This window comes from Sycon ciliatum, chromosome 3 (genome assembly GCF_964019385.1).
Source record: "Sycon ciliatum chromosome 3, ocSycCili1.1, whole genome shotgun sequence".
NCBI classification, from domain to species: Eukaryota; Metazoa; Porifera; class Calcarea; order Leucosolenida; family Sycettidae; genus Sycon; species Sycon ciliatum.
Genome location: NC_088645.1, coordinates 32444898 through 32456812, shown reverse-complemented (window position 1 = coordinate 32456812; position 11915 = coordinate 32444898). Strand labels below are relative to the sequence as shown.

General features: G+C 44.0%; 1 protein-coding gene across 1 annotated transcript; it reads left to right on the top strand.

The window, feature by feature from the left end:
* Positions 1-1841: 1841 nt before the first annotated feature.
* LOC135811986 (uncharacterized) lies at positions 1842-11611 on the top strand. The gene is made up of 8 exons (XM_065325272.1): positions 1842-2924; positions 3973-4022; positions 4765-4818; positions 6626-6754; positions 7255-7317; positions 8446-8490; positions 9035-9133; positions 10686-11611. The coding sequence occupies exons 1-8, from the start codon at positions 2222-2224 to the stop codon at positions 10881-10883; spliced, it is 1341 nt and encodes a 446-aa protein (XP_065181344.1). The 5' UTR covers positions 1842-2221; the 3' UTR covers positions 10884-11611.
* Positions 11612-11915: the final 304 nt, after the last annotated feature.

Sequence of the window (11915 nt, the reverse complement as noted above, 5' to 3'; positions counted from 1 at the left end):
ATTGTCGTAACTTAAAGTTTCATGCCATATAGCAATCTTCAGACAACTGATTGCTATATGGTATGAAACTTTAAGTTACGACAATCAAGACGCGTGGTTTTTCTGTGACTCGTGTGTTACTGCTCTGCTTCCGCATTGAGCACTCTATCGATCCAGAGGACTCCGCTCTTTGTAGTACTTGTACATGTACATGTACTTTCAGGGACGTCAAAAATCGCTTCACGTTTTGTGCTCATTTCTTGTTCAAACATGGATGTTGTTTTTCAGGGTTTGCGAATATCCATGTACATGTAGCTAAATTGCACTGGCTACATGTTAGCATTCTCATTGAGTATCAATTCTACATAATATGTAGAATTGATACATTTATATTATAAATGCTGTAGACAGCAAGCTGTTTCGACCATAAAGGCCTCATCAGTACAGATACGAGCTAAATAGGCCGAGCTACCAGCCATGGTGCAAAGGAGGCACCACAGACATTAAGGTAGCTCGTCGCTCTAGCGCCAGAGTGCTCAAACTACAAAATGTAGCGGGCATTGCGCGATGCAGCAGCACTAGAGCAGCCTACTGAGAGTGCTCAACAAGGCGAAAGCCGAGGAGCGTGATACCCGATGCTGTAGACAGCAAGCTGTTTCGGCCATAAAGGCCTCATCATTACAGCAACGAGCTAAATAGGCCGAGCTACCAGCCATGGTGCAAAGGAGGCACCATAAATGTACATGTACTTCATAAGTACACGTACATGTGTATTACAAGTACCGGAAGGCACATGATTACTGGTGCTGATGTTGGTACATGTTAGCATTCTCATTGAGTATCAATTCTACATAATATGTAGAATTGATACATTTATTGTACATATGCATGTATTGGTTGCCTGCGTGCAAGTGTGCCAATGGAGGTACAATGTACAAGCTTTGATTGATGGCAAGAATACTACGCCTGCCGATGAGCCGATGAGGTTACACTGGCGGGGTTAATTTAATACACTGGATATTGGTCCGTCGCGCAAGGGACTAGTAATAACAATAGGAGAAGTGGAACCAGACTCTTTTTTTTACACCCTCACCATGGGCATGGTCTCACTTACATGTACGTAATGCATTTGTATTGAATGGAGGTATTTCAGTCCGGGACATTCTTAGTCCATTATTGTACATGTGCATGTATTTAGATTGATTGGACACCCAGTCGATAGGAATGAACTGACCAATTCATCAAACAAAGTGATGTACAGTACAATCATGTACATGTGCGTGCTGCTGCAATGGCTTTTGCTACCATAAATTAATGCTCCTTTAATGTGAATAGAATGCGGAGCTCACATGATTCCATCACCAGAATGCACGCGTGACGCAGCCCCGCCACGACCAGAGACAGAGGCAAAGTAACACGTTAGTTGAGCTCAGTCGCATCGCGATGACGCAAGACCTGTATACAGTAAGGGTAGATGTACTAAAAATCGTAATTTTACCACTCCCTAATGATTACCACCCAATCACAATACATGTAGTTCTAACATACAATGTACATCACAATACATACATGATTGTATGGAGCTCTAAAATCAGTACTATGCATACTATCATGTACATGCCTCCGCCGGGTGACTATCGGCTGGAAAGCGCGTGCATGCAGATTCCAGAGTTGTTTTACCTGTGTCGCAAAGGCGGTCTAGACGGAACAGCCTCTCGAGTTGTCGCTCAAGTGCTTGCAAGTGTGTGGTTCTGGACTTGATCAAAAGTTCCTGGTCATACCAATGTAAAATAGACACACAGTTCACTTCAGCCAGCCTGGCTAGAACTAACTTGTAGAAGAAGCTCGCGCAGCTCGGCCAAAGCCAAAACACAAGTGGCTTCTCGCGGGACGGTTCTCAAGCGTACACAGCGCAAACGACGGCACACACGGAAGACACCTGGAAAGCATCAGGGTGTAGCAGATTCTGTGTAGCCTGTGCCCAGCTTCAACTGGTAGTGGAAGTAACAGTTAGATGTGCTCCACGGCGCTCGAATTCTCTGGGTTTCTTCACTCACTATCCCGCTTTCCGGATTGCGCCAAACCACCAGAAGTCTTTATCTTTGGATCATATTGCTTTCAGAACACAGAGCTGATTTGATCACGTCTGCATCACGGCCTCAGTTCCTCGTTCAGGTTTTGCTGGCGCTCTCTTTGTGCTAAAAAATTGCACTAGGAGCAAACCGGATCTAAAGGACACGCCATGGCGAATCCAGTTCCAGCAAAGCGCGGGGAGCCGCAAAAGAAGATAGCTGTTGCTGACGAAGCCTACATGGAAATGGGCGCGCCAGGACAAATCCATCAACTGGACGCTCCCCTGCGCTCGCCCAACCACATGCGCTCCACGTCCTCTCCTCAGAGCATGGAGCTGAAACACTCGCTGAGCGTTGGACGCATGGACAGTGGCGACAGCGTTCAACAAGGCCACGCACTGCACAATCGACTAGGACAGTCCCAGCAGAGAATCCTGGAGACGAGCTCTGACGAGCCAGTAGTAGCCCGGTTCAAGTTGGGTCCCACCCAGCAGTACCAGAACACAGCGAATGCTTACAGCGGAACTCCTAATCCAGCAACGCTACATGCTAGCCAAACGGCGCAAGATAGACCACCGACACCGGAAGCTCCGTACTACGGAGAGACACCACAGTATAGTGTGATAGGGTCGTCGGCCAAAGAACGTCGCACGGACAGCGTCCTGTACGGAAACAGAACAGCGGAAAGACGGCGGCGCAAATCGCGCGGTTCGGAGAGCAAGGATGCTGGATCATCCGGTGCGGTCCATGGCACATTGGGTTTCTTGATCATGTTGTTGCTGGTCATACTGAGTGTGGCTGCTCTAGGACTGTCAATCTATCTATTCGTCACGCGCCCAAGTGATTGCTCCTGCGGCGAATCCACCAACAATGGTGAGTCTCCTGAGGAGAACACACACCTACAGTGTATAGTAGTATTTACGTAACTATTTCTTTATGTAGACCACACATCGCCACAATAATACGAACATAGTGAGTGATATTTGTGAACGCCAATGGCACTGTGACTCTCAGGATTATAATAATTATAACTATACGCTCCAAACAACAAATAGTATCAAAAAAATGATCAGTTCCATTGTTGACAATTTGCTTTTGGCCAGCACACAATCCAACTCATTTGGGTTACTGTGCATTGTTTTGTCGCAAGCATTAGGGCGTTTTGGGAAAACTAGCACTCGCACATTGTCGTGATCTCCTCAAACAGATTCAGTTGAGAACCCTTTCCACGGGGTATGGGATGAATGTATCTAGATTCTTTGGACAAAACAACCATTGTATGTTACAGAACTGGCGCAAGTGTTCTCTGCCATGCCCTTAAGAAGTCGTTGTATTCATTGCGTTCAGTATCCGATGCAATCATCTTTGTCAGGGTGACATGTCATGTCATAGTAATTGCTTGCACCTCCGTCACAATGTACACTTCACGCTCATTACCCTCTCATCTTCTGACGCGTTTGTGTAGATTACTAAGCACAGACGTAACTATTACATCTACTTAAAATGCCAATAATGGACGTAAGGCGCTGCAGTCCATTAACGACTGATGTGTACTGTGCATTTTCAGGAATAAGTGACGTTTCATGCAGCGACAAATATATGAACAGTGTTTCACAAGCGCTGCAGGTGTCATTTTATCGCTTAACTTGCTGGATCTTGTACAAAGTTGCACAAAGTCGCGGCGCTAAAGTTACGTTTGGGCACTAAAGTTACCCTGAGGCAGTTTTAGCTAATGACACTGGAACTCAGTTCCGGCATCGGTCCGCCTTGCTGCTTCACCAAGTCAATTTCGTATCGCAATCCTAGATTGGCTAGGGTACCCCGTAAGGAGACCATAGGTCTGTGGGGACTGCCCTAGAGAAATATGAATACATACTATACTATACTATACACTGGATGCCTGTCACGTTATCCCCTGCAGGTCCAACCGACAGTGGGAATATTGGGAACAGTGGGAACACGTTAAGCCAGGTGAGTGGCAGTGAGTGAACATAGCAGGTAATACGACTGGTGTTCCTGTTTGAAGAATTGATTAATCGTTGATGGCCTATGTATCCCGTTATAAAGTTAACAATTTGGTCTCAGGTTTACTGTTCAAATTTCGCAGCATTTCTACTAAAACATACTATAGATTCCAGGCAATGAGTTGGGAAGTGAACTGACTGAAAAGAGAAAAAACCCGGTAAACCTCACCAGGACTCGAACCCCGGGGCCTTAGTGGCCATGAGGAATGCTTTAACCATCTGATCTATGTGACCAAGACGAACCTTGAAGGTGTTGACGAGTTTTATATTACAATGGCAGCTAATAACACGTGCCACACGTACTGATGATTTGTAACATTAATTATACCTAGAGCAGAAAAACAAGAGTGTGCAACTCCGAGTCACTTCAGCACAATCTGCAGATACCCCCAACAACAGGCGAAATATTGACTTCACCTTTTTTCTTTCAGAAAACAGCGCATTTTCCTCCGGAGAGCAGTATTAGAACACGTGCTGGGCACCGACCTTGTGATAATAATAATATCCCGGTCAAGTGCACGAGGCAAAACGTTCCAATAGACTCGCATCGCATGCGTCGTAGAAAAGGTTACGTCAATAAAAAATTCCGCCGTGGGCAACCCATGGGCGAGTTGCACAGTTTTGTTTACCTACTATTGATTATAAGTATAATGCTACTATTTCAATATCATTTTCGCTCTCTCTTACAGACAGATCTTCAGAATCTTCAGAATCAAGTTGATCTCCTTTCGTCGATGCTTATGGTGAGTGTAAGCGGATGCAATATGAAATAAGTGTCCATTCTACAGAGCCTTTTCTGTCTACTGTTGAGGGTGCTGGCGTTCCTGCTGACGCGGAAAACTGGGCCTTTGGCCAAGTCCCACCCGAAACATGATTTTTTTCTATTGTTGTGGACATTGAAATCCAGTAGAATGACCGGGGCCCCTGGCCTTACTGCTTTTAGGGCCCACAAGCACTTTGTTAGTTCAAGTACAGACTACAGAGATGGACCAGTTGTGCTCACATCTGCAAGACCAGCGCCCCATGGCTGCTGGATCTCTGAAGGGAAATCCAATGTCGACAACAGTCATTAGCCCTTGGCGGATTATGCTGGCATAATATTTGGCATAATCTTGGGATTTCGTCAAAAAATTATGCTCCGGCATAATAATTATTATACGGATTCCAACATGTAAGGTCGGCATAATCTTTCGGTTTAGACAAAAATTATGCTTAGGGGCATAATACAGCTTTGTCAGAAAGCCTGCAGATTTTTTTAAATACCCCAGTTACGACTTCTTGTCATAGCCCTTGGCGGATTATTCCGGCATAATATTTGGCATAATCTTGGGATTTCGTCAAAAAATTATGCTCCGGCATAATATACGGATTCCAACGTGTAAGGTCGGCATAATCTTTCTGTTTAGACAAAATTATGCTTAGGGGCATAATACAGCTTTGTCAGAAAGCCTGCAGATGTGTTTTTTTTACAATAGTAATAGTTTCATGTCCAAGTCTTTTAAAGTATGCATGTCGTACCGTGCACGTGTGCTGAAAAAGTGAAATATGGGAGAAAAGTGCAAAAGTGCACAGAGGTCGCGTCCTGAACTCCTGATGTCGTCACCTCGGAAGCCACGCATGCGAAAATCATTCATGCATACATGTTTTTACTCTGAAAAGGCCGTTGCTTTTCCTTTGAAAATAGGGTGGAACCGAGCATAATTCAGCATAATTATATGTTGGCATAATTGTGGCATAATCAAAAGCATAATTTGACGATTGGCCGAGCAAAGTCCGCCAATGGCTAACAGTCAGGGAGGGTAGAAACAACTTAAATGCCGACATCTGGCGGTTCATCCCGGAAAGCTGGGTGTGTGGAGAGGGGAGGGGGAGGTCTTATTTGTATCGATAAACATGCTGCTCGTGTTGGGAGAGGATTACCGATCCATAAAAATATACACAAATGCATTATACACAGTGAAAATCCTGAATGCCGAAGGCGCAATCCCGACTCATTGTTATGAACGTATAATGTACAGGCATGTACATTACAGAGGAAGACTTCTCTATGCATATGTGCACTATGGAAGAGTTTGGAGGAGCTGTATTATCTCACCTGGAGAGATACTCATTCAGAGCTGAATGTTAAAGTGGGTTCTTATCTGTGGAGCTCATACTTTTTACTAACTGTCATAGACCACTCATAAAGAATACCAGAGGATTGAGGAGGCAGGAGTAAAGGTGGACCCCCCCCTGATGTCCGCATTGCATCAGCAAATAGTTCTCGATGGTTAAAGCATTCTGAAAGTATTCTGTGGCAAACGGCCTTGACCTCGTACTGCAGTGCACTCCTCCAGAAGAAATCTTTGATTCTTCCTGTGTTCCCTTGGAAACGTGATTTCAATCTATCATTTCACAAGAATTGGAATACTTTGAAGTAGATGAGTACGGGCCCATACTTTGTTGTTTGCCTGGTTAAAAAATTCTGGAATGCTATGAATTGTGTAATCACACCGAATTGACGTGATATCTATGAGCATGAGATTTTTTAACTCTTTTTTTTCATTACAGGGCAGTGCTAGCAGGCTGGATTCACTCAATACCACCGTGGAAACGGTGCAGACACAGACTGCAAGTACAGAGCAGCGCTTGCAGATGAATGAAGCATCGATAACCACACTGCAGACGACATCAAATATGGTAGGAGAAGCTGCTTAACTCACCTCGTTCTTGAATTAGCGATGAACGGTCTAAAATCGTCAAGCGTAATATTATCGCATGACCTGATTATCAAGTGACTGGTGGTTTTAATGGACATCAAGGTGTAACTTGTAATTCTGTAATCATTCTCTCCGCTATAAATTAATCCTGGGCTCTCCACCGGAGTCTATCATCGTCTAAATGATTGATGCAACACTTCTTTCTTCTATAATAGCCACTGTATGGTGGATCGAGTATGCATGTACCGCTGATAACAGGTTGTCTTTTGAACAGTGACCAGAGGAGTAAGATTTTCAGTGCGGACATAACCAGCCGAATAATACCCGATTTTGCGCTCCTACCAAAAGGCAGCCTTACATTGATCTTAACAGTATATTTGCAGCTATCGGCACACACTGTTTGCTGAAAATATCTATGAGACCTACATTTTAGCAGTAAAAACAACATTGCTTTAAGGCTTCTTCGTGTGTGCCCTGCAGAACACAAATGGGATTGCCGCAGCGGTGTCCAATATCTCCAGTCTTCAAACGAGGACAGTGGACGTGAGTGCTTTCACTTCATACAAGTGATGTCAGTATCACCAGCGTTTATATCAATTTAGTACACGTCACGACATGTACTTTAATAACAATCTCAATCAAGGGGATAATGCCAATCAAGTCATTATAATGATCTGCTCCAGCTTGAATTGACAGTCCTAATCTTGGACAATACATTATAGTTTAATTCCCCTACAGCTCTTCAGGCTAATGATAACAATTTTCATCCTCCATGTGCATGTAGTGCTTGGTGAAGTGCTATCTTGCTTGGTTTACGGCACTAAAGTACTCTTGTTAGGTTGGAGGTTGACTCAGCTGAACACGCTGGGCTTTGGAAAAACGGAGAATGAACGTGGCACAACACTTGCATAGGCCACACTAACATGACACCAGGTGTGGATTATAGTTGTTTTCCACGATGAGACATTTCAAAGGAAAGTAAAAAATTCGTCACTAGCAGGGATTCATAACAAGCGCTCACTAGACTTTTTTCCATATACAGTACTGTCGGGTTGTGAAGAACGGCCAGGCTAGAATTTCACCAATTTATAACAACTGTCTAGGCTGGTTTTTTTAAGCAGATAACAACGGAAATCGTAATGAACCCTACAATGTGCACTGAGATGCATACCTCTGCATAAATGTGCATGGAAGACTGTGCAATCAAAATAAAAAGAATAAAACTACTACTAAACTCAAGTTCGGCAAGAAGCGTGTGTTCCTAGTTGGAACAATCAACTTCAAAACTACTGTGTTTGCTTAAAATAGGAATGGGCTAGGCTAGAAACCTGACCCCCACCTAGGGTCCGGCAGATTCTGCCGGCAGAAAAATTGGCAGAATTCGGTACTTTTTTTGGTACGTTTCATGCATGTTTGGTATGTGAATAAAGAAGTGGAGCAGAATTCGAGGAATTTCCCGCCATACGGTTCGTGTGGTTCTGCCAATTTCACTGCTTTTCGAGCAGAATCTACCACCTTTTCGAGCATAATCCGCCGGTCCCTACGGTCCCACCCCCACCCCTGTTCTTTGAGGCCTGACAGTACGTAGTATAGTTGGAGTTTGGTGCAACGTTTGAGCCTGCACGTAACCATACCACTTTCCATGTACGTCTCTGCTTATGTTCCATGCAGCTAAATCAAGGTCTGAACAATGCCTACAGTATGGGACTCCTCTTCGTAAGTGATCCTTTTGTCGTTCTCCTCCAGGGAATCAGCTGATAGCAGTCGATTTGAAGGAGATGAATTGCTCTCCCAGTAGTCATGGTTGGATCTGTGTGCTGGCTTTCCCGTGTGTACTATCTGTTATATGGAATTATTTGGAGCAGAAAATTACATTTAAAAAAAAATAGAGAAAAACAGAAAATATTGGGCCCTTCGCTATCACCAAATCCATTGATTCAAAAAGGAATGTCCCCTTTTGAATTAATTTTTTTGTCATCTTTCTCGGTGATTTGAACGAAGTGCACGTAATCTGCAAGCCTTTGCTTCAATCAGCGTTGAGAACGTTATATCCTTGTCTTGATGGTCCTTTGAGTATCAGCGTACTTTGTGTATTGTGTGTTGTCAGTATTTTGCACTTCAAGTTATCTTTTATCCGTGTGCCTGTTTGATCAACGTGGGTATAATATGCTTGTGTGTGTTTGTGTGCCGTGTGGACGTGTGTGTCCATGTGGGGGTTGGTGTTTGTGAATGTGCTTGTGGACATATCTGCACCGTGCAGAATTGCACAAACATTATCCGTGCCTGCAATGTCGTAGCGACTGTAGCAGGATCAGTGGAGTCATGTGACATTGTCAACTTTCCTCTAGCCGTTCCAAGGGTAAGAAGCACACGAATTTCTGTATAAGTGATATCATGCAATTGTCTACCCGGCAATCGTGACAACTGTAATTCGACCCCGGAGTTAAGAAGAGTAGAAATCACTGTACTTCTTGCCCATAGCACCGTCGTTGGAGGCGGTCGGGCCGGAGGGGAGTGCGGGGGGGGGGGGGCGTCCCCGGGAAGATGTTGAGATTAGGGTACAAAATCCTGCATTCTGGGCACTGTTTGAATTGTTTTTAAAAAAGTCGCCTGGCCTGACTGGCTGCTACGTCCTTGTGGAGGTATGGATCTCTAGCACGTTTAGCCATAGGCGGTAACCGACTACGGCTTATGGTGCTAGAAATCCATAGCTCCCGAGCAGTACACATATTGAGGGCGGATTCCAGCCAATAATGCCTCTACAGAAAAGCTTCTACCTGGATGCATCCCAAAATAAAATTTAATGATCTCAACAAATTTCCTGTTCTATGCGGACTATAGTTTCTTTTCTTGGTGAATTTAGCACAAAAGTTTGCTCAATGTCCATTGTAATAATATACAATTGCTTTAACTACTATAAACAACTCAACTTTGAAAAGCATGTTTACCTCTCTTGATTTTTGAACTGTTAAAGGCAACCACCTAAAACAGTGGAAACCACCAAATCAAACCAACCAAAATGTACACAATACTCTAATTTCAGAAATTTTAGGTTCTCAATATTTTCTGTATGAGGGCGAAAGGCATGGTTAGGTGAACAGGAAATTTAGGTACAGAGATGCAGTTCCCTATTGGATTATGTGTGTTATCTTTTGTTCGGTGTATTGAGATTTGATTTCTGCGGGTTGTATTACGAGAGAGCTTGGAAGCTCAGGGCCCTACGCTATGCTTTTTTGCCTTGATGACCTAGACAAAAAAAAAGCATAGGGATGTTATAAATTCTTTAAAAAATTCCTTTTTTTTAGACATAACCTGGGATTCGAACCCGCACTATCGCGCGCCCTGCATTCATCCCCCGATGCACTTCGCATACATACTAATTCTTCCAAGTTGTTTCACATTGTGATCTTGCATTTGAAAGCCCTATTTGAGTTATATGCATTGTGGCCAGCCGTCTTTGATGGCACGGTACGGTAGGGGATAGGGACGGGACAGGTACGATCGAGGGTAATACGACACCGTCTCCCGTACCGTACCGTACCATCAAACACAGCTGGCCACATACAGCTTCCCGCAATATTCAAATAGGGCTTTCAAACGCAAGATAATAACGTAACGCAACTTGGAAGAATGGGTATGAATGCGAAGTGTATGGGGGAATGCATGTAGGGCGATAGTGCGGGTTCGAATCCCAGGATATGCCTGAAAAAAAGGAGAATTGAAAAATTTATAACATCCTATGCTTTTTTGCCGTCAGATACGGATAGCGCCAGGCGTGACACAAACAAACACACAAACAAACACCAAATTAAAGCTGTGTGGACCCTGGCTAGCGCCAGACGTTACTGAAGTAACGTCTTCTGCATAGCTACGGGAATTATTATATTTGTCCTCCACCAATGTACATGCAGGGGAAATTTATGATCGGAGTGGCGTGCGAAGTCAACGAAGCCGCCTTCCCATACTCCATAAGGAGTCTGGTGAGGCATGAAGTAGGCCAGGACATCTCCTATTCGTGCAACTGCCGGTTCGATGGTCCGAACACACCCGTGAATGCTTTGCTGATCTGCACAACTCGCCTAACAGTGTGCTCAAAATCAACTGCCTGAGAAAAAATGATGATGTAATGCTGATGTCATAAACTTATGAACACAAAAATCACACTGTGCATTTCTACATGTGTCACTTCACTCTCTACATGGTATGGACACTCGAAACGGAGAAGGGCTGCACTGGTGCTTCTATTCATACTATAATATCCCTTTACTGATATGACGATGGCTTCATAATTTGTATCAAAATAAGAATGACTTTTAGCGGATACGAACGTGAATTTAGAGTTTTCTGCTATCCTCTCGTATTTCCCATGTACATGTACCGTAAGTGCTTGATTTGTGTGCATTGCTCGTTGATTTGGTTTTCGCAGGATCTTGTAATTATCTTGATCTTTTACATTTATGATCTTGTCCGCAGTGATTGATAGTTTTTGAAAAGTGGGTGCATCCAAAAGAGGGGGGGGGGGTGTACTGCTGACATAACAAGAGTAATCTTCTGTGTTTTTTCATTAGGTGCTGAAACGCGTTGGAAAATTTAGTTGGCACGAATGGCTTTCACTATCTTATAACTTGTTCACATTTAACACAAGATAATAGTGTTTTACTAAGGTATACAATGTAGTTACATGTATATGTATGTCTATTCTCATGACCAATAACATATCGCGTTTATAAACATCCGTTATAGCCACAGCGAATCTCACCTTGCTTGATCTTTCCTCCTCGCAATGTGGGTTATCGTATCTGACATCATTGATGCGAAATCACGTTAGCGTGCCTTACCTGCTCAGTGCTGGCTGCATTAAATTTAGTTGTGTGCGGAGGAGAGCGCCCTGAGGAAATCCTGCAGCTCTACTCTACACATACTGAACTGACTACAGTGAAAGCTGTCCTGCAGAGGTGCTTGAAGCTAGCTGTCACTTTATCGGAGGCTTGATGGCCTTCATTAGCGGAGCACGCAGATTTGTTTGGGGAGTGTGGGGGTGTTTGGGATGCCTTGATTTTCATGTGCCAGGCTGGGGAAGACTTTGATCTGGAGTCATCGGCCTCTACCACTAAACTGGCTGTACAATGACCAGGGGTTAT

Coding starts and splice junctions, on each gene's coding strand:
- LOC135811986 (XM_065325272.1), top strand. CDS start 2,222: ATGGCGAATCCAGTTCCAGCAAAGCGCGGGGAGCCGCAAAAGAAGATA. Junction 4,819..6,625: donor TCCTTTCGTCGATGCTTATG/GTGAGTGTAAGC, acceptor TTTTCATTACAG/GGCAGTGCTAGCAGGCTGGA. Junction 7,318..8,445: donor TTCAAACGAGGACAGTGGAC/GTGAGTGCTTTC, acceptor TGTTCCATGCAG/CTAAATCAAGGTCTGAACAA.